The 22,864-nt window shown below is 55.7% G+C and overlaps 1 protein-coding gene across 1 annotated transcript; it reads left to right on the forward strand.

Moving 5' to 3' along the window:
- The first annotated feature begins 12,980 nt into the window (after nucleotides 1–12,980).
- Nucleotides 12,981–21,878, forward strand: AKAP17A (A-kinase anchoring protein 17A). Its single transcript, XM_072955885.1, has 5 exons — nucleotides 12,981–13,113; nucleotides 14,730–15,507; nucleotides 16,197–16,345; nucleotides 19,019–19,259; nucleotides 20,061–21,878. Exons 2-5 carry the CDS (start codon nucleotides 14,746–14,748, stop codon nucleotides 21,006–21,008), a joined length of 2,100 nt encoding a protein of 699 aa, XP_072811986.1. The 5' UTR covers nucleotides 12,981–13,113; nucleotides 14,730–14,745; the 3' UTR covers nucleotides 21,009–21,878.
- Nucleotides 21,879–22,864: the final 986 nt, after the last annotated feature.

A 22,864-nucleotide genomic window follows, 5' to 3' on the forward strand; every position in this document is an offset into this window, starting at 1 on the left:
AGCAAATTTCCAGCATTCCTACAGTATTGTTAACCATACTCACCACACTGTGCATTGAATCTCTGGAACTTTTTCACCTTTTGGGGGTTTTTTTGAGTAACATTGATATTTATTGACACCCATGCAAAACGAACTAAAACTAAAAACGGCCATTGAACAGGAACAAATATTGCTGCAGCTTCCTTCCTGGAGAGGGTATGCGCTCAGCCCATGAGACCCGCCTTTTTTCCTGTGGTTGGCTCTCCAGACTCGGTGCTGTCATCAGCGGGAGACAGAGTCGATTTCGGCTTTGAGCTCCTAATTTATTCATCTTTAAACTGGAAGTGTAGACCTTTTAACCAACACCCCCAATTTCCCCCACCTCCCAGCCCCCGGGAACCCCCATTCCACTCTCTGCTTCTGCAAATCTGGCTAATTGAGATTCCTCATGTCATTCGTCTCTGTCTGACTCATCTCACTTGGCACAGTGCCCTCCAGGTCCACCCACGTTGTCAAAATGGCACTATTATTTTTTTTACTTTTTTTTCCAGTTTTATTATGTAGAATTATTACAGTTCGACTGCACATACACATTATATTCAAATGGCATCATTTTCTTCCTTTTTATGGCTGAGTAATATTCCTGTGTGTGTGCGTGTGTGCATATGCATATATATATCTTCTTTATTTATTCACTCTCTTTTTTCTTAAATTGAAGTATAGTTGATTTACAATGTGGTGTTAGTTTCTGGTGTACAGCAAAGTGATTCAGATATATATATATTTAGATTCCTTTCCATTATAGGTTATTACAAGGTATTAAATATGGTTCCCTGTGCTGTAAAGTAGGACCTTGTTGTTTAGCCACTTTATATACAGTAGTGTGTATCTGCTTATCCCAAACTCCTAATTTATCCCTCCCCCTCCTTCCCCTTTGGTGACCATAAGTTTGTTCTCTATGCCTGTGAGTCTGCCTCTGTTTTGTAAGTAAGTTCATTTGGGTCATTTTTTCAGATTCCACATAGAAGTGACACCACGTGATATTTGTCTTTCTCTGTCTGACTTACTTCCTTAGTGTGATCATCTCCAGGGCCATCCATGTTGCTGTGAATGCTGTGATTTCATTCCTCTTTTTGGCTGAGTGGTCTTTCGTTGTGTGCTTACACCACAACTTCTTTGTCCATTTAGCCATCCGCAGCCAGTGAGCTTGTCTCCAGGTCTCGGCTCTCAGACGGTGTTGCGCGGGCATATTTTACTGGTGAGATACTAAGAATCAGATTAGGCTTACATGGCCCCCAATAAACGCATGGTATTCACACACATGCCTAGACGTGTGCACACAGGCACTCACACGCTCTCCTTGGCAAAAAGCAAAACTCTCTGTCATGCAAAAATCTGGCTGGCTCAGTTCTGGGTTGGATCCAAGGCATTGCGTTGAGAGGTTCTCAGCAGTGCTTGTCATTTAGAACCTGGCCAATAGCGGCCACACCACCCAGAGTCCTGACCCGCCCTGGGTGCACAGGTGCACTCATTTAATAGACCGGGGCCCTGGGATCGGCCAGGACAAGGAGACTTATACTCACCGGATTGTGTTATGTGCTATCCCTACCCCCCTAAACAACATGACACTTGTGAATCAGCTGGATAAAAAGAGATCCCTTCCCTCTGCATGATGTGAAAAGTCACAATAAAACCTCCTAACCCGCTCTGGGCTTTTAAAATCTTTCCGTCTGTTCGAAACCACCATAACTCTGAGGCTAATGGCCTTCTCCAAATCGTTCTGCGTTTTCAGGAGAATCTTGAAGGTTCCTTCTGTGACTGGGGTTCCTCATGGGGTGAGTGGAGCTGAAAGCTACCTTTCCACCCTTCTGGAGTTACTGCAGCCCCTTGGGACATCCCCAAACACAGCGTTTCCCCCAGGCCCCTTACATTACAGCGATGTCAAGAAAATTAGGGGTCAAAATTAGTGATGGCTATTTGTACAGATAAAGAAAGATTTGGGGCGTAGTCAACGATTTGAGAGAGAAAGCAGAGTCTTAGCGGGTAACCGTGATGAGATTGGCAACAATGGAGATGCAAATTCCTAAACTTCCTTCATGAATGGGATTTCTACAAATGCCTGCCCCGGAACAACAATTCCTTACCCGCCTTGCACTAGAGAAGAGACACTTTCCGGAGACCTCTGTACAGGGGCCTCACTTGAAGCATCAAAGGGCCTGAGGATAGATGGGAGGGCCTGGGGTGGGAGGGAGCCACGAGGAGCCTGGGGAGAGACAGACAGTCTGGGAAAAGGGGGAAGAGAAGTCAGGGAGTCCCTGTGCCAGAAAAATCAGGAAAGGGAGGTGCCCTGATTTTGTTGGCTGCCCCACCCTGCCCTCGCCACGAGAAGTGAAGTGAAGACCCAAGAATTCAGATCACCCCTTTGCCTTTGATCTTGGAATTCCTTATCCTGCTGACATACTAGCTAAAACGTCTTTAGGAACCATGTCATCATCGCCAAAGGAATGAATCTCTAATGTGAAATTCTAGGTGGAAAGGCAGTGGGGGTGAGGACGTGGCTGAGCATAGGGATCTCCCATCCCAGTGCAGTTGTCCCGACCCAGCCCTTGTGCTTGGATGATTGCAGTAGCCTCCGAAAAATAGGCCTTTAACAGTCCACATGGAAGGTGGATTCTGGGTACCACGGGACTGGATGCGGAGGGGTGATGATGTGCTAAGAGATTTGATTCTGTTCCCGTTTTCTAAGAAGCAGCCATCTGTGCAAACTCCCCCACAGGCAGAGAGAAAGGACTTCTTAGCACCCCTCAGCGTGGGCTGAGTACGGTGACTTACTGATAACTTTACAGCCGAGACACCTTGCAAACACACCTGAGCCAGGTGAGCAAGGTCAGCATCCACCGTGATAAGTCAGGCTGAGGGCATGCAACCTGGCGTGACGCCATGAGACACAGCCTTTCCCTCTGTGGTCTTCCTCCCCCCAAACCCACAACCCTGTCTAACCCAAGAAAAACACCAGACGCATCCCAAGGGAGCGGCACCCAGCAAAATCCCTGCCCAGCCTCCCTCGGAGTGGACAAGGTCATTACAACCAAGGAAACCCTGAGAAGTGGCCCCAGCCAGGGGAACCCGAGGAGACGTGAAGACTGAATGTCATGTAGGATCCTGGCGGCAGGGGGGACCCTGAACAGAGAAAGGACATTTGAGGGAGGGGAGGAGATTTCAATAAAATACAGACTCTGGTGGATAACAGAGTTCAATGTTGGTCCGTTCATGGTAATGAATGCATCAGAGCAATAGAAGATGCTAATAAGAGGAAAGTGGGTGCAGGGGGGTGATGGGGAGGGTCTGTACTGACTGCACTTCCCCTGCTCGCCCTCTGCCCCCCGGGAGCCCTCAGCAGGAGCCACCAGCACTGGACCTGGAAGTGGGGTCTCCTCTGTGCCCCCAGGTGCAGCGCCTAGTGCTATGGGAGGGCCCTCCCGATGGGCTGTCTCCTCGCCCCCCGTCTTCCTCCAAGGGGCTCCCCTAAACCTTCAGCTTCCAGGACTCGCCAGCTGGGGAAGGGGCCATGGGGCCTCCCCTGAGTCCCCTGGATCGTGCCTTGCTTTGTGGTGAATGGGTTAATTCTGAGGCACCATGGGTGTTTGTGGGCCCACCCACAGACAGCGCCCACCCACCCCACTGCGGTTTGGGGTTTTCCTCTGGGGCAGGTGCCGGGCCACCCCTCATCTGATCCCCTGTTGTCAAGGTGAAGACAGAAATTCTCCGAGGGAGGGGCCTCCCTCCTCCTTGTCAGACTCCTGGCTCTCCCCAGCTCAGCAACCGAGCTCAGGACTCATCTACCTGCCTGTCGTCTGTCTATCTATCTATCTATCTATCCATCCATTCATCCATCCACCCATTTATCTATGCATCCATCCATCCACCTAACTTATCTCTATCTATCCACCCATCTGTCCACCCACCTATCCATCCATCTATCCATCCATCTATCCATCTATCCACCCATCTATCCATCCATCCATCTATCCATTCTATCTATCTATCTATCTATCTATCTATCTATTCATCCATCTATCCTTCTATCTATCTACCTGTCTATCTATCTATCATCTATCTACCTACCTACCCACCTAATCTACATATGTATGTATCTATCAATCAATAGATCATTAATCTATCTATCTATCATCTATTTAAGGTATCAATCAACTTATCAATAGAAAATTGGGGGTGGGGGTGGGAATAAACAGTCTGGGCTCCCAGACTTTTGACACATTGATTGTCAAAAGCATTACTTTGTTGAAACAAAGGGAATGGACGTCCTCTATTCCTGAGGCTACATTTAGTCTTGAGTTATTTTCAGGGATGATTATTTCAGGGTTTTGCAAATATCAACCTTTCCCCACTGACAGTTGCGTGTGCAGAGAGAAATAACTGTGTCAAATCCTTTTTGTAAAAAATAATTATTATCATGGAAAACAGACCCCTGATTTGCAGTTTGTGGGATGAGAATATAAGCACAATATTTTTTTTCAAAAAAGGTGACTTGAAGGACATATATTTCTTTAAACAGTTTACATCTTTGATGTCAAACTCTGTATTTTCTATATTGTACTTTGAAAACACATTGTCTATATAACAACTAACATGCATAGTATTAATACATTACTATAAACTAATTTACAAAGTAATTATAACAACACATTGTGTATTTTTATATATTGCACATTTAAATGCCTTTTTTTTTACTAACCTTTTCATTTCTATGGCCAAAGTTCAATTATTTTGTACCAAATCTTTTCGACTTTAAATTTTATATCCCAGGGGGAGGGTATAGCTCAGTGGTAGAGCACATGCTTAGTATGGACGAAGTTTGGGGTTCAATCCCCAGTGCATCCTCCTACTCTTTAAAAAATTTTTTTTTATTGAAGTACAATCAGATACAATGTGTCGATTTCTAGTGTACAACACAATGTCACAGTCATGCATAGACATACATGTAAACATTTTCATATTCTTTCTCATCAAAGGTTATTACAAGATATTGAATAGAGTTTCCTGTGGTGTACAGAACAAATCTGTTTATGTAGTTTTCTCCTACCTAGTCCTGCTTTTAATTTGTCTGTTAAGACTTCTTCGTGCCTTTGTCTTATTCTTTTTTTTTTAAATAAACATTTTTTTTTCATGGAAGTACTAGGGATTGAACCCAAGACCTCATGCATGCTTAGCACGCACTCTACCCGTGAGCTGTCCCTCCCACCCCCCTACCATTGTCTCACTCTTGGTTTCTCTGATTACTCCAGGCCCGCTGACACCCTGCGTCTCACACTCAGACAAGAGGTGGTGATCACCGGCAGCTTGTTGCAGATCCTCGCAGTGGATCTGCAGAAAGAGGCATGGTCTATGGTGTCTACAGTCGTTCCGAACAATCTCTGCTCATCCTGCAGGGTATCCCAAATTCTCCAGGTCCCCCATGCGTTTGCGTCTTTCACAGGCTGCTCTCTGCTCACAGGCAGGTTGGAGGTGGGATGGGTGGGGGACACACGTGCTGTGAAATGTTCAGACGATCCTGCTCTGCTAACGGGGGTAACCCACAGGGATCGGCCCTCAGTCCCTACAGCAAAAACAGGCAGGGGTCCTCCCACCTCCCAACAGCTCCCTTCCAGAACCTTGCCCCCATCCCAGGTTTGACCTCTGGCAGACCTGCCAATGGACCCAGAGCAGATGCTGAATTCAAACACCCGATTTGAACTCGCCCAATGAGATGTATAGATAAACAGATTCCTCTTAATGAATTGGCTTACAAAATTGTGGGGGTTCGAGTCCCACATCTTCAGGGCAGGCCCACAGGCTGGAGACCCGAGGGAAGATTATAGGTTGAGTGTGAAGGTTGACAGCTGGCAGAATTGCTTCTTGCTCAAGGAAGGTCAGTCTTTGAGCTTATGGAGTCCTTCAACTGATTGAATGAGGCCCACCCACACTATGGAAGCACAATCTGCTCTTCTAAAAGTCCATCAATTTCAATGTTAATCTCATCCACAAAATGACTTCACAGAAACACCCAGAATAATATATCTGCAGAGATGCAAAGCAAAGAGCAAAAGCTATCCCGTCCCTGAAAACCCATGAATGACGCCACAATCCCCCTACAGAGAAAAGGGAAGACGAGCCCGTTGGTGAGAAACCTGAGGACGTCCTTTCTGTGCAGGGAGGTGCTCTTCCGTATCTCAGCATTGTATCTCTGTCTCCCGTTATGAGGCTGCCCTCTGCTCTGATCTTCACGGCATCTGATTTTTCTACTCTTCATGTAGGAAACAAGACCTTACCCACCCCCGCCCCCACCCCAATGGCATATCTCGTTAAAATATCAGTTGTGCACCAACAGCTAATGAATTCCTGGAATCTGCATTCCAGGAACCAGCGTTTTCTCATCAGAGCTCTGTTTTCAATGAAAACATCCCCCCAGTTGCTTAGCAACTGCACTGGTTATCACAGATAACCTATGGAGGTGGGTGGTGGGTCTTCCTACCTGGGTTCCTTCCTCTGGGGCCCATTCGAGTCTTGCGATCTCATCAGTCACAGGGCTGGGTGCAGATCATCCTTGCCACCTCCCCCCCCCACCCCCAGACCGTTTCCAGTGGGTGGCTCCTGTCTCCCATCAGTTACCCCTTAGGTCTCCGTATCTCCAAACCAAAGCTCTGAGATGATTATCATGTCATGTCATTGGGGAGAGAGGAAGGGAGGGTGGGATTCAAGTCTCCGAGAGAACCGTGCACATAGTACGTGTCCTTCCAAAGACTTAGAAGAGGTCAGGTTGGTACAATTTATTTAAAAAAAAATTACAGCCCTAACCATGCAGATTTGGTGGGGAAGGCACACGGAGATGTTAAGGACACTGTTGGAAGGATTTTAAAAATGTTGTTGAGAAATGACGGAGGAGGCACCAAAGCGTGAAGTCTCTTAACGTATGTCTACAAAGTGAGAGCCATGCTGAAGATGTAGCCGGTCTTTGCCCAGACTGCGGAGGGCCTCATTAAGCCAACATTCCGCTCCAGAAAACACTGTCTACTGTCTCATGTGATAAGCCACGTAGGCGAGGGGAAGCGGGAGATGAAACACAGCGACATGTAAACCACAGCCTCTACCTGGATGCCGCCGGCGGCTGGTTGTACCGTCCAGCCTCGCCCAGACCCGCCAGAACTTCATCCTCCTGGGGAGCCCCTGGGGGGTGTCTGGGACCTCTCCCGTGGAAAGTCCTGCAAGCACAGTCGACCACCCCTTGCTCCCCTGCCTGGGCTTGGCATAGGGGGTGCCCCTCTGCACCGAGAGGCCAGCTTCCCCTCAACTTCCTGCTGTCCCGCCCTTGAGGCTTCCGCCCTGTTCTGAGGAGACTCCACCCTTGCCCCACCATGGTGTATATCACCTTTTCTCATCTTCCTTCAAAGCATGACCACAAATTGCATCAGTTCGGTGCTTTGCTTTTGTGTAGTGAAGACTTCACCTGGCCCAAAGAGAGGTCCGTCTTTGTCCTCTGCTCTTGGGAGGTGACCTCCAGGCCCCTGCAGTGGCCTGCTTCATAGGCATGTCTTTGCTTGGGGGCTTTGGCCACAGGACTTAAATGACGTGACTTATGATGGGGACATTGGGACATATCGTATTGGTTCCAAACTCCAGGAGAAGATGGAGACTTAAAAATATTACTCGGAACCTCTGGAAGGGGCTGGAGACTAAAGGACAGCCACGTGGATACTATGTGGTTGAGTACCAAGAAAAACTGGGCACTTAGGCTCAGGTGACCTCTGATGGACAATATTCTGTGCATATTGTCACACATTGATGTGGATGGATGGATGGATGCATGGATGGGTGGATGGGTGGATGGATGGATGAATAGATGCATGGATGGATGGATGGATGGGTGAGTAGATGCATGGATGGATGGATGGATGGGTGAGTAGATGCATGGATGGATGCATAGATGGGTGGATGATGGATGGATTGGATGGATGAATAGATGGGTGGATGGATGGATAGATGGATGGATGCATGGATGGATGGATGATGGATGGATGGATAGGTGGATGGATAGGTGGATGGATAGATGGATGGATGGATTGGACCCAGTGTCTTCTCCTTATGCCCTGTATCTGTACCTTCTATATCGTGGTTTTTCCTACTCCTAGACTTACCCTGGGCTCCTGACCTTACAGGACAGCTCCATTAAGGCTGCAGTCACCTCGAAGCTAATTCAACCCTACTGGACCCACCTGCCTCCTTCCTACTTCAACCTGCACCTTCTCCTGGTCGGTTTCCCCTCAGTTCATGTCACTGATTTAACCCGGTGGCCGGAGCCTATGACCTCAGGGTCGTTTTTTCCCACCACCCCTGACCTCTACAATCCAACTGGACACTGTTGATCAAGCTCCAAATCCTCTATCCCACCCTTGTTCCCTCTCAACGTCTTCAACAGGGCTGCAGCCTCCCCGCCCCTCGCTGCTGACCACACAGCCTGAGGTCACCACTGAATGTCGTATCACCACCACAATGGGGGCAGGTGACACGTCTGCAACAATGCGGTCTTCACGTAGCACCGCATCCTGCTCGGTGAGTACTTTTGTGCTGACTCAGCATAGGGGCTACTTGTAACGGCTTACTCGGCACCCTGCATGTGTGCACTGGGGCTGTTTCCAACCTCAGGTCTCATAGCGCCGCCAGAAGGATTAATTGCACATACGCATTTTACACCTACAAGAACTACATACACACACACACACACACACGTGTACATTATATATACATGCTACACATATATATGTCTGCACTATTGCACGTACACTTTTGTATATTTGTAAGAAATAATTCTATAGGATGAATTAGCAATGCTGACACTACAGACTCAAAGAGAATGTGGGCACATTAAATATGCTCATGAACAGATTTTTGTCAGATTTCTTTTCAAAAATCAGACTGATTTATTCCCCAGGACCAACAGGAGGGGAGAGAGCATTTCCTTCACTGTCTGCACCTCACGGTGTGTCTGTTTCTTTTTTTCATGCTGCTAATGCACAAGAAATGGCATTAAAACTCCTGGGATAAATGAAGAACTATCTAACAAGAGACTGAATTGCAAAGGGTGGATTTCACAAATAGAGTAAGGTCCATGGGAAAGCAAGCTGGTGTCTTTGCTGAGGATGGGTGGCCCCCAGAAGACCTTGGCTTCAAGACCAGACCAGATGATTAATATGGGGGATCTGTCCCAGGTCTCTCTCCCAGCTTCAAGTGGTTAGCTGGCAACCTCAGGTGTCCTTCGGTGTCCCAGGGTGGGTGACAGCCATTGTTCATTAGGGAGGTGGGTGCGCCACCTGGCGGAAAGGAGTCATTTTGAATAAAGTCTTGAGAGGCATGGGTATGTGAGGTGGATGGAGAGAGGGAAGGCTAGATGGGTAGGTGGGTCGATGGGTGGATGTAGAGGTGGGTGAGTGGGTGGCTGGATGGATGAGTGGATGGGCTGGTAGACCGATGGACGGATGGATGGATGGAGAGACAGACAGATGGGGGTGGGTAGAGGGTGAATGGAGGGATGGATGGGTGGGCAAGGAATGGACACACAGATGGATGGATGGGTGGATGGATGGGTGGGTGGATTGTTGGATGAGTAGACAGACTGGCTGAGGTGGATGGGTGAGTAGACCAATGGGTGAGTGGAGGGATGGATGGATGGGTGGGTGGATGGATAGATGAAGAGACAGACAGTTGGGGGTAAAGGTGGAAGGTGAATAAAAGGATGGGTGGGTAGGCAGGTGAATGGACACACAAAAGGATGGGTGAATGCATGCATCAATGGATAGATGGATGGATGTATTGTTGGATGAGTAGATGGATGGGTCGATGGATGGGTGTGTGAAGTAATGTATGGGTACACAGGTAGATGAATAGATAACCAGGTAGCCAGATGCATGTACACTTATATGCAAACATTTATATGTGTGCATGCATACACTAGGCCTTCTTCTTGTAGAAACAGATTAATGAGATCTCTGGACATGGCTCAAAGTGAATGAGATGCCGATATAGAGGGGAGAAAGCATCTAACCTGGGGGGGGGGTAAGTATCTAAATCCAGAGGGAAGCCACAACTGGGATAGCTCTGGGTTCAGAAACAGGCCACCAGCTTGCTGGTCTCAATTCTTGTAGTGCCTCATGGAATGCCTGCACCTGGCATGGACCCAGGTACCCCTGTGTCCGCTGTAATTAGTTACATTAAGATGAGGTCACAGTGGACTAGGGTGGGTCTGATCTAAGGTGGCTGGTATCCTTATGGGAAAAAGAGACAGAGAGACAGAAACACAGAGAAAGGATGGTCACGTGAAGATGGGGACAGAGATGACACTGATGCTCTCAGCAACCCAGGGACACCAGAGGTTGCCAGCTGACCACCCGAAGCTGGGAGAGAGGTCTGGGACAGAGCCTTCCTTACAGCCAGCAGAGGGAATGCACCCTGGCCGCACCTTGACTTCAGACTTCTGGTCTCCAGAAAGGTGAGGGGGTACATTTCTGTTGTTTGTCCCCCCCATTTGGGGTCATGTGTTAGAGCAGCCTTTAGGAAACAGAGTGATGCTAAGAAAATTGGTGCTTGTTCAAGCACAGAGAGGAAGTCATTTCATGCAGAGGGGTAAAGAGCATACATTTCTGTGGCTAGGGAGGACTCAGATCCATATGTTCATTCCAGATGTGTTAGTTGTATGTGGCTCTGCAGCAAAGGACTACGATCTTAGCGGCGTGTCATCTCAGAGTTTTCATAAGTCAGGGATCCAGATGCAGGCTCACCGGCCTCACCAGGCAGAAGTAAAGCAGTCAGCCATTAAGAAAACCAACATAATATTTTCAGGCAGTGGCATGAACTCTGAAGACTATAATAAAAAGCAGTAATGTGAATAAAAAGTGGGGACAGAAGGGAACAGTTAGAGATGTTGGTTCTCAGAGTGCTGTCCCTTGATCAGCTGCACCACCTGGGGACATGGTAGGCGTTCAAATTCTCAGGCCCCACCCCAGACCCAGGCTGAAGTCAAGCTGCCAAGCTGGCCAGGCGAGGGGGTTTTCGGAGTGCTCAGGGGTTCAGGGGTTGTTGGAAGAATCCAATTTCTTGTGTTGGAGCATTAAGACCTTCATCTCCCGGAAGCCATCCGCCAATCCCTGCTGAGGGGTATTTGCCCCCAGGCAGTTTGCTTCCTCGAGGCAACCAGGCTGTGTCCCCTGCTGCTTCAAATCTCGCTGGCTTCGACACCTGATCAGGTCAGGCCCACCGAGAAAAATCTCTCATTTCATTAACTTGAATCAACGGGTTGAGGACTTGAATTACATCTGCAAAATGCTTGCACCTGTGGTCCTGTAATCCTGGGGGTGATATCTCATCTTCTTCCCAGTCCCTATCCACGCTCAACAAGAGTGATATATACGGCCCTGCACATATTACGCCAGGACAAAGAATTGGAGCTACAGATAATTGGAAACTTTGTTTTTTCGGTTTCTGGGGTGCACTCCATGGAGCGATATTTTGCTTAAAAGTGTAAAGGGGCTTTCCTTGAACATTTCCCAAATTGTGACATATCATTGCATAGTCTTGCCTGTTCCAAGGAAGCTAATATCTCATTTCTTATTTTGTTTAGCAAATTGCTCCGAGTGGAAGCCGAGTGGAAACACGGCTTCCAAATGTAGCCGTTCCCGGGGGAAATAAGGACGCTCTTCCCACGTAGGTAACCGTTGGGATGTTCAAGAGCACGCCTTGGTGTTCCCAAGAAGAAAGAGGACAAAGCAAAGATGCATACCCCACTGAGAAGCCTGTCTGGGTTCAAACGGTGACACCCCCGTCCAGCCTCGGGGGACGCTCCAGCCTCCGTTTCCTCATGTCAGGTGGAGGTCATGATCATATTTGACTTTATGGCAGCATTCAATAGGACAATGTAACTGGCCCATAGCAGACACACAGGGAATACCCAGGAGCCTCTTCCAAAAACTCCGTCTGACATCAGGGTCCCCTCACCCACCCTCGCCCCCTCTGAAGTCAATGCTTGGCACCCCTTTGTTGAAAAACGGGAAGGTGTGTGTGCTCATTCTCCCACCCTGGATTTTCTGTTTGGGGACTTGTGGCATATCTACGGGCATCAGAGTCACATGCCTTGTGCAGCGCCCAATTTATTAAGTGTTGAGCTTAATGCATTGCGGTTTGTCAATGTGTAATTATAAAGTTTTACAAATATGTGTTGCTATAACATGCAACATTCTATGAAAGTTCATTATCTATACAACGTGTCGTATAGAACAGATAAAATATACTATCATATACTGACATTTAAATGTTAGACATCATAAAACACTTATTTTAAAGTAAATAAAAATATGTAAAAGCTATAACCACGTAATTTATGTTGTCATATAATAAAAATTAGTAATTTAGAAGATAAATATAAAAATGTAAAAGACCGAAAACATAAAAATGGTGCATATTAATGTTACATATTTATACGTAATTAGGTAACAGTAAAATGTAGTTACACAACTAACCAATAACATGATAAATACAATAAATGATAAAAGTATAATCAGACAATAGCTTATGATGAAATTACATTGATATACGATGTGTGATGCATAATTATAAAAATAATTTAGGCCTAAACACCTGGCCTCGGTCCTAAGTCCGGTGGCCCCGCACTCCGGCCCCAGGTGCGGCCTCTGCTCGGACCTGAACGCAGGTGGAGGCGTAGGGGGTGGGGGAGCGGCAGCGGGGGCTCGCGCACGCGCAGTGCAAAGCCCGGGCCAGCCTCTTCCCCCACCCACTCGGCCCCGGAAGTCCCGCCTCTGGAGGCGGGGCCAGGGCCGCGAGGAGAAACCGGCAGTCGCCGCGCGGCCGCTTCCGCGGGCCCGGGCGCCGGAAGCGGAAATGCGTCACAGGGGCGGGCTGCGGCGGCGGCGGCGGTGGCGGCGGCGGTCGCGGCGGGTCGCGTCGGGGGCGCCTCCGGCGGACGGTGGCGGCGCCGGGGGGGGAGGCCGCGCCTGCCGGGGTCGTCGGGGGCCCGCTGAGAGCTGGGGCCAGGGCGGCGGCGGCCTGGGACTCAGGCGGAGCCCCGCGCCGGTGAGCGCCGCCCGCAACAGCCCCCCCTCCGCGAGCCGGGCCGGGCCGGGCGGGGGTCTCGGGGGCGGGGACCCGGGGCAGGGGTGTCGAGGGCCGGGGTCTGCGGCGTCTCGGGAACGGGCACCGGGGGCGGGGAACCCAGGGGTCGGGGGCGTGCGGGAGGCTGGTGGCGGGGCCGTCGGGGCCCGGGCGCCTGGGGTCGGGGTATCGAGGGTCGGGGGCTGCGAGGAGGTGGGGACCGGGCCTGGGGTGACGGGTACCGAGGGCCGGGGTCTCCGGGAGTCCTGAGGGCGAGGACACAGGGGCAGGGGGCGGGGGTCCCCAGGGGCTGGGAGACGAGCTAGGGGCGACTGGGGTTCCGGGGGTTTCCCAGCGGGCCACGGGAGCCGGGGGGCAGGGGCGGTGCCAGAGGCGGACGCGACAGGGGTTGGGGGTAACGAGGCTGTACCGGGGGGACCAAGGTTAATGGGGGTGTACGGGGGTATCGAGACGACAGGGGTCGTCTGGGGAGAGGTAGGCCGGAGCTGGGGGCGGGGCAGCTGCAGGGAGTGGAGGTACCGGCGGCGGCGGCGGTGGCCAGGAGTACCAGGGCAGCAGGGGGCTGGGGGTCATGCCCCCGGTACAGGGGCAGCCAGGTGACCAGGGCAGCCGGGGTTCCTGGCAGGCAGCGGGGGTGCCAGGTTTCTGGCTCAAGCACCCCCGTGGACCTCAGGGTCCTGGGGGAGGCTTCTGGTCTCAGCCCAGGGCAGAGCTCCTCTCCTGGCTGCCCAGTGCCCCAGACCTGCCCAGGTGGCTCTTCCCACCACCTGGGGCCCGCCCCCCACGCTCCCACCACCTTGGGGCTCCTCCCCGAGCTGGGTAGGCAGCCTCTGAGAGCTCGCTGGTGGGCGGACAGATAGCCGAGGCCACCACTTGTATCGTTTGCGTTTCCCTGGGCTCATCGCTGGGGCCTGGCTTTCCGGAAGTAGCCACTTGTCAGGCCAGTAAGGAAGACGCGGTTGAGGAATGAGGTGCGGACTGCTCCCAGCCCCCGGCTTCGGAAGGGCCCTCTCCCTTTTTCTGGATAATCTGGGCAGCAAGAGGATGTGTCTGCCCACAGCGAGGATGTTAAAGTGGATGGTCCTTGGCTGTTTTCTCAGCCTGAAACTTCCTGTTTCTTCAGGGGAAACACAAGGGCTCCTCCTCCCCCACAGACCGTCCCAGAAGCGTGTTCTGGGCCGTCCCTTCCCCAGCAGGTTGTCTGCACCTTCTGGTGGAGGTTGCCAGTGGAGCTGGCCCGTGCCTGGTACACCGAGGGCAGGGAGCTCCCTGCTCCCCGGGCCCTGGGAGAGCTGCCTCTACTGTTGGGAGTAGGGCTTGGGCAGTCAGCCGTTCCTAAAAGATTTTGTCAGTCTAGTTGTTTTTTTCCCCCACTTTACTGTAATCTGACAAAAGCACTGACATCTCAGGGTATGAGGGCCTTTCGTGAGGTAGAGACCAATGCCTCTGACCTGGCAGAGAAGGAGACTGGCTTCCCTTCTCTGGGTCCAGAGTGCCAGCCAGCCCGGGGCCGCCTCTCCCCAGCCGGTCTTGGGGTGGCTCTGACGGCTGTGGGTGTCTGTGTTTGTCTGTTTCAGGCCCAAGGTCCCGGCTATGGCCGCGGCTACCATCGTCCACGACACGTCTGAGGCGGTGGAGCTGTGCCCTTCCTACGGCCTGTACCTGAAGCCCATCACGAAGATGACCATCAGCGTGGCGCTCCCGCAGCTGAAGCAGCCGGGCAAGTCCATCTCCAACTGGGAGGTGATGGAGCGGCTCAAGGGCATGGTGCACAACCACCAGTTCTCCACGCTGCGCATCTCCAAGAGCACCATGGACTTCATCCGCTTCGAGGGCGAGGTGGAGAACAAGAGCCTGGTGAAGTCCTTCCTGGCCTGCCTGGACGGCAAGACCATCAAGCTGAGCGGCTTCTCCGACATCCTCAAGGTGCGCGCCGCCGAGTTCAAGATCGACTTCCCCACCCGCCATGACTGGGACTCCTTCTTCCGCGACGCCAAGGACATGAACGAGACGCTGCCCGGGGAGCGGCCGGACACCATCCACCTGGAGGGGCTGCCCTGCAAGTGGTTCGCCCTGAAGGAGTCGGGCTCTGAGAAGCCCAGCGAGGAGGTGCTGGTCAAGGTGTTCGAGCGGTTCGGGGAGATCCGCAACGTGGACATCCCCATGCTGGACCCCTACCGCGAGGAGATGACCGGCCGCAACTTCCACACCTTCAGCTTCGGGGGGCACCTGAACTTCGAGGCCTACGTCCAGTACCGCGAGTACGTGGGCTTCATCCAGGCCATGAGCGCCCTGCGTGGCATGAAGCTCATGTACAAGGGTGAGGACGGCAAGGCCGTGGCCTGCAACATCAAGGTGAGGCCCGGCGCACCCAGCCCCGCGCCCCGGCCCCCCACCCCGGGGTGGGGAGGTGGTGGTCCCCCGGATGCAATCCCCGCAGCAGACCCGGCCCGTGGAGTTCCACACGCACAGACAGAAAAGCAGGCGGCCGCCACTCCCCTTTTACAAGCTCTGTCTTGGGAAACGGGGGGAGCCGGACTTCGTGACGGTTAAGGTGGTGACGGTCGGGGTGCCCTGAAGGGCACGCCAGGCGGGCTCGGCCAGCAGAACCGGGCCTCCCAAACGCGTCTGGGAAGGAGTGGATGTTTCTTTCGTCAGTCCAGGCTCTGACGTGTGGTGGTTTCACAGCAACAAGGCACCCAGCCTCGCTCGGAGGAGCCGGGGCTTTTGTGGCTGTGAAGTCACAGGCGGGGTGGCAGCTGGCCAGAGGGAACGGTGCCCCCCACCATAGCGGGAGGGGGAAAGCTGTCTTGGAAAACGGGAGACTTTGTTTTGGCAGTGAAGGCGAGTTGTGCCTCGGGGAGCGTCTGCACCCCTGCTTGACGGGGGGGCTTGCTGGGAGGGGTTCCGGCCTGGCCGCTGAGTGTGATGCTGGCCCCTCGGGGGGAGGGTGTCCCGGGAGCCCGTTCTCTGAAATGAATCTGGGGGCCCCCTCTCAGGAGCGCTTTGGGGTCCTTCTATCCTGCCCCGCTTTATCCCTGCAGGTCTCTTTCGATTCGACCAAACACTTGAGCGACGCGTCCATCAAGAAGCGGCAGCTGGAGAGGCAGAAGCTGCAGGAGCTGGAGCAGCAGCGGGAGGAGCAGAAGCGCCGGGAGAAGGAGGCGGAGGAGCGGCAGAGGGCCGAGGAGAGGTACCTGCCGCCCCGCGCGCCACGGGCGCCCCGCGGTTCCTGCCCGGCGCCGGGTGCGCGCGCGCGCGCGTCTGTGTGTGCGGGTGCGTGCGCACGACCGCAGCTGGAGACTCAGCCCACCTGCCCCTCTCCCCGGAGGTCACTTCCTGCCCCCCACGCCGCCCCTGCCCGGTGGGCTGGCCCGAGCCTTCCCCTCCCAGTGTCCCTGGGCGCCGTGCGCGTGTCCTGCTGAAACGGCCACCGAGTCTTGGCTGTTCTGCGGGTTTTTGCGTTTACACCGAAGCTGCCTTAACGACGTGAAGCCGGGAGCGCACGACATCGGGCGGGTTTTATAAAGTCATTTAGGAGGCCTTTAACGTATCGGCAGTTCAGGCATCAGAAGGCAGGCTCGGGCCACGCTGTTGTTTTCTGTGCTGTGAGAGTGGCATGACCCGTGACACCGCGTGGACTTTGGAGAGCAAGGAGCTGCTCCTGTCCCGTCCCGGCCGCCGTCCCGCTGACGTTTCCATCCGGCTTCGTGTCCTGTGTGCGTGTGCGTGTGCGTGTGCGTGTGTGCGTCACAGGCCGGGCTTGTGACGACCTGCGTCCGCCGAGTGCTGTCTAAATGTGCTGGGTCTGCCCGGGCCCGTTCTTGCCCCTCTTTCTGTGAATCCCTCGGCTGGGTTGCCTCAACTCTTGCCCCGACCGTCCGGCGTCTGTTTTGTGTTCCGTTCTTCACCGACGTCAGTAACGGGGATGCAGAGCTGTGTCTGCGTTCAGCGGTTTCCTTTGCATCAGAGCCCTGTTCCGCAGTAGCGGGTCCAGACCACGCTGTCTTGTTGATGCGCCCCGTGTGGCTCCCCTGCTGCCAGGAGTTGGGGGGGGCATTGGGATGGACAGACGGGTGGTGTGTGGGAGGTTGTGGGCATGGGTCGGGGAGCAGAGCCCCCACAGGAGCCCCAGAGCAGGCAGGCCGTGCCAGGGGGAGTCGGGGCCGGGGTGGCACTGGAGCGGGGTTCGGAGCTTACAGAGGACAGTCCTGGCATCAGCATGGTCCTCTGGGGCAGAACCAGGGAGGGTGGTGGGGGCTCAGGAGCCTGCAGGACCCCCCCCCCCAGCTCTCATCCCAGATGGGCCTCGTTCTCCACTCTTCCAAGATGAACTGACCACTGAGCCCCGAGCTGGGATGCTGAAGCGTCACCCACTGCATTTCTGAAAGCAGCTCTGAGGTCTCACTAAAGGCAGTTTCCTTGACCTTGATGGAACCCTGAGACTCAGGGCAGCTTTCGAGGACAGACGGCAGAATGTGTCCCAGGGAGGCGTGAGGACACGAGCCCGCAGCCAGTGGGACGGCGCCTCTGCTGTGGTCACAAGGGTGCAAAGGGGCGTCTGGGACGAGAATGGGGCCGGGAGGGTGGGCAGGGCTGGGGAGCCGGGGCGTCTCCACCACGGGGGAGGGTGCTTGAGTCCTGTGGTCTTAAAAGGGATCAGAACGGAACTTGCAGCCATCACGTTCCTGGACATGGAGAGTCCTGCTCTGGCTGCTTAGAGTGGTGGTCACTCACGAGTCCCTGCGAGGCCGCTCTGACCCATGGCTCCGGAAGGACACCTTCCTCCTCCATGTCAGGGGAGGTGGGGTCCCCCGCCTCCTAGACCTGGTGCTCCGTGTCCGCGGGGTCTGGCCCCGGGGAGCGGTGTTAGCTCTTCTGCAGATGGTCACCCTCCTGCCCTCACAGGTGGCACCTGTGTGGTGTCCTGCCCAGAGTGGCCTTGCCTCCCCTGTGCCCGCCCCGCCAGTTACTTGGTGGCTGCAGGTGTGCTGTACGGACACACCCCCGGGTTTTCAGACTCGCCCTGTCGGTCGGGGTCTTGGTTGCCTTCGGGGCCTGGCTGCGGCCCCCAGAAGGGGCGCTGTGAGGATGCTGCTGGTGGGCGTGGTGTGTTCCCAGCGTGCTCAGTGACTGCGCGTGGGCTTAACGTGACTTGCAGGGCCGTGTGCTGTCAGGGACCCCTCGACCGGGGACGCACCCCACAGCACACGGGATGGATTTGTGTTCCCATGTGTTGCCCTTTCTCCAGTTTCCTGTGAAAGGGGCTCCCCCGGTCCAGTCTCGCGGTTTGCACGGTGCTTCCAGGACCCTCCTGTGGCCGGGCATGCGAGCTTCATGCGTGTGCGGGGCCCGGGGTTCTGGTGGTGTGAAGGCTGGGACGGGGCGAGGGGCGGGTCTGTCTCCCCCGGGGGCTCGTTGGAGAAGTTGCTGTGGGAGCTGGACCTCCCTGGCCAGTGAGCTCATGTGCCCGGCGTCCGCCGGGAAGCCTGCCGGGACTTCTCTGGGCGAGGCCGCTGCAGCCCCCCTCCTGCCGCCCCTCCTGCCCCCACCAGCGTGCTGCTGGTTCATACTGGTTCAAACCACCTGCGTTGCGTCCGCGCGCTGGGTCCTTTCTCCAGAGTTTCAGGGTGGGGGTCACACTGGGCAGGGCTCTCTCCCGAGAGGCGATGCCCCCTCACCTGGCACTCCCGCCGCACCTGGGTCCTTGGACTCGCCCGAGGTTTAGTGGCGCAGCTCGGAGGACGAATCTCGGCGCGGCGGCCCTCCCCCGCTCGCCGCGCGGTCCCTTCCATGCGCCCCGGCTTTGCGCCCTGGCTCCGGCGCGGCGTCTCCGCCTCACCGAGGCCTGGTGTGTCTCGCGCAGGAAACAGAAGGAGCTGGAGGCGCTGGAGCGCGAGAGGAAGCGGGAGGAGAAGGTGCGCCGGCGGGAGCAGAAGCAGAGGGACCGCGAGCTGCGCCGTAGCCAGAAGAGGCTAGAGAAGCTGCAGGCAGAGGAGCAGAAGAGGCTGCAGGAGAAAATCCGGCTGGAGGAGCGGCGGCTGCTGCTGGCCCAGCGCAACCTGCAGTCCATCCGGCTCGTCGCCGAGCTGCTGAGCAGGGCCAAGGTACCGCCGCCCCCGCCCGCCGGTGCGCCCGCCGCCCACGGGGACGAGGCTGGCGCAGGGGATGGCGGCGGCAGCGTCCCCGCCTTGCTCCAGGCCTTAGAGCCCTGCTGTGCTCTCAGAGAGCTGGCCGAGCTGGGATTGGGCATCCCCTGCATCCAGGCTGGTTCAGGTGGGAGGCCAGGGCTGAGCTGGGTTGCTGCGCATGGGACTCGGGCCCTGGGAAGGTAGGGCGCGCCTCGGAGCCCCACCTGGCCGTGCCCTTTCTCTGTGATGTGTCCTTGTCCGCCACTGCGAATCCGACAGGTCTCAGTGGTGCCGTGTGGATGGCCCTCCACGCACCTCCTGGAGGCCCGACCGGTCACTCCTGCGGGCCCGGGGCGCGCGGACTACCTTGCCGGGTGTTCGTGCGTGGGCAGGCCGCGTGCCCGCGGAGTCAGGCGCGGGGCGACTCTAACCTGTTGTCTGATGACAGCTGTGATCAGTCCCGGGGAAGCGGCGTGGCGCGCGCGGAGACGTGTGGCGGCTCAGTTCTTGTTCCGCGGTGAACGGTGAAGACACTGACCCAGGCAGGCCCCCGCCTCCCGCGACAGCGTGCGTCTGCGCCCTAGTCTGCGCCCCGCGTGGGGGCGACCTCCCCGCCTGACGGCAGGGCCGGCCCGCCCGTCCGCGAGGCCTGCCACGTCGCTTTGCCGCGGGTTTCCTTCCGTCTCGGGCGCGTGCGCGCGCACACGGGCTGCTCGGCGCCCCACCCTGCGCCCGGGCTCGGCTCCCCGCTCAGGCGCGCCCCGCTCTGTCCCGCAGGCGGCGAAGCTGCAGGAGCAGGAGCAGAAGGAGGAGACGCTGCGGCTGCAGCAGCTGGAGGAGCGGCGGAGGCTGCAGGAGGCGGAGCTGCGGCGCGTGGAGGAGGAGAAGGAGCGCGCGCTGGGGCTGCAGCGCAGGGAGCGGGAGCTACGGCAGCGCCTGCTCAGCCTCCTCCTGAGCCAGAAGGCGGACGGCGGCCCGGGCCCCGGCGAGCGCGCCGTCTCCCACGAGCTGCTGCAGCCCGTGCTGGACATCCTGCACACCGTGTCGGCCGGCTGCGCGGGCGCCGCCGCGCTGCACCCCCCAGCCGGCCCGCCGCCCCCCGGCGTCGCCAAGGAGAGTGCGCCGCGGCCCGCCGGCGACGGCGCGGCCCAGAACGTGAATGGGAGCCTCCCCGAGGGGGCCCCGGGCCCGGAGGCCCCTAGTCCGCGCGTCGCGGCCCCCGACGACGGCCCCTCGGAGAAGAGGTGCCCCGGCGTCCTGGCCTGCATCCCCGACAACACCCAGCAGCCCAAGGGCGCGCCCGCCGCCTGCGACCACAGCGCCGCGCCCAGGAAGGACGCCTGCTCCGAGCAAGACAAGTGTAACCGGGAGCCCAGCGGGGGCCGTGGCCGGGCCGGCGGGGACCGCGGCGGCGGCGGCGACGACAGGCAGCAGCGGGAGAGGAGCCGGCCGCGGCGGGCCGGCAGCCGGGAGGACGGGCGGCCGCAGCACAAGGAGCGGCGTCCCCACCGCAAGCGCTCGCACCCGGACGGCAGCCCGCGCCGGCGCAGCGCCAGCCCCGAGCACGGCCGGTCGCGGCGGTCCCACAGCAGAGACCGGCACGGCCGGCGGGAGAGGAGCCGGGACCGCAGGGGCGGCTCCAGCCGGAAGCGCAGCCGCCACCGCCGCAGCGAGCGGTCGCGCTCGGGGTCCCCCGGCCGGCACCGCAGCGCCTGGAACAGGTAATGCCGGGCGCGCGGCCCGTGGAGCCAGCGTCCCGCGCCTCCTGCGCTCCCCTCCCGTCCCGCCCGGCACGCCCGTGGAGCCGTGGGCGAGGACGGCGGCGCCCCCGGGCCCCTGCCCTTCGCGGTCCCAGGCATCGCCGTCCGTCCGGAGCTTCAGTTTCCCTTCAGACTCGATCCGATAGCTTTAACGTCGCCAGTGCTCTGAGAGTCAGGAAAACTGCCCAGGCGGCAGGGGTGAGGGTCGCAGACCCACCGCGCACGTGGAGCGCAGGATTCGTGCTGACTTCACTGGAGCCACATGTCTCGGCACTGGGGACGGACCGGTGTGGCGGCCACGGCCCCGCAGGGCCCTGGAATCAGGAAGCGTTGCCCTGGAGGGGTTTTTTGGTTTTTGTTGTTTTCCCTTTTTTTCTAAGTTTGAAGATTCGGAATGAAGTTCGGGTGGAGTGCATTTAAGTCACCGGCCAGGAGGCTGCGAGTGGTGTAGGATGGAAACTCAGACCTGCCGTCTTTTAAGGTGTGGGCAGGTGGGGAGGTGGAACGGATGATCTGCTGCTCCTTACGTCACCAACGTTCACTTTTTACAAATCCAAGTCATTCAGCGTAAAATAAAAAAACAGGTTGGTTAAGATTAGCTTTGGTTTCTAGTGAAGGTTAGCCTGTGTGGTTTTTTTAAGAAGCCGTTTTGCTAAATTATTTTTACTTGGAACGTTTCAAACAGACTTATGGCTGCAAACTTGTTAAATTTTATAATTGTTGGCTTCTCCAAGCGAAGCTCAGAAATGCTTAAAAATAGCTGTAATGTTCGCGTTAGGAGACGTGTTTATTCCAGTTTGCATTTTTATGGTAAAATAAAATCCTTTTCCAATGAGCCAGTGTTTCCCCAATTTATGTTACTCTCGTTAAGCTCTTTGGGCTGCGTTCTCAACATGAGTGTGACTTACCGTATATGAAACCGGTAGAGATCACTCGCTGATTTCTGAATATTCATTTCACGTACTATGACGACCGTAAAATGACCCCCCAGGGGTGAACCTGGGTCCTAAGAGGCATTTGACTTGTTTACGCGAAGTTTAGTGAGTTCACGAAAGCAGTCTTCTTAAAGCAAAGGTGCCACTTTACGGAACGGATTAAAGAAGAGTGGTTCTCCTTGGATCAAGGTCTCAAGTAGGCGTCGGTGCTCCTGCAGCCCAGGGTCCCTCTGTCTCTCTGTGTGTGGTTCAAACCCAGATCTTCTCAGAGCCTGGAGGACGATCACGTGCCCCTTCTACCCAAGTCGTGACTGTCAGAAACTCAGGTGGGCACAGCCTGAAAGAGGAGAAAGTTTTCCTTCCCTTCTGTGCGCTATTTGCCTTGCCTGTCACTGGCCGAGGAATGGGTGCAGGATGTGGTCAGACACCCAGTGATGGGAGACACCCTTGTGCAGCCCCGAGTGTTTTTTGCCCCATCAGCAGCTCTGAGAAACTGGGTGCCCGGAATGTGGTTCTGGATGAGACAGGCCCTCTGAACCCTGGGGCGGTACATACAGGAACGAGAATGGCCAAGTGGCATTTGTGTGTGTGTGTGTGTGTGTTTGGCGGGGCTCTCTAAAGTCTCAGATCTCTGAGGTCAGGGGAGCGCTCTCTGAAGTCACAGGAGGTCTCTGTGAGGTCAGGGGAGGTGTTGTGGAGGACGAGATTCAGAAATCTGCATTCTAACGAGGCCTTCCACCGATCATGCACATTTTACCTCCAGAACCACTGAGCTACAGGACAGAAAGGCAGAAGGACAGCAGTGCCACCCCGGCTGTGTCTCCCTGACTGGCTGACCCTCCGCTACCAGGGTCTGTCGGTTGCTGAGGAAAGGGTGGTGTTGAAG

This window comes from Vicugna pacos, chromosome X (genome assembly GCF_048564905.1).
Source record: "Vicugna pacos chromosome X, VicPac4, whole genome shotgun sequence".
In the NCBI taxonomy this organism is placed as follows: domain Eukaryota; kingdom Metazoa; phylum Chordata; class Mammalia; order Artiodactyla; family Camelidae; genus Vicugna; species Vicugna pacos.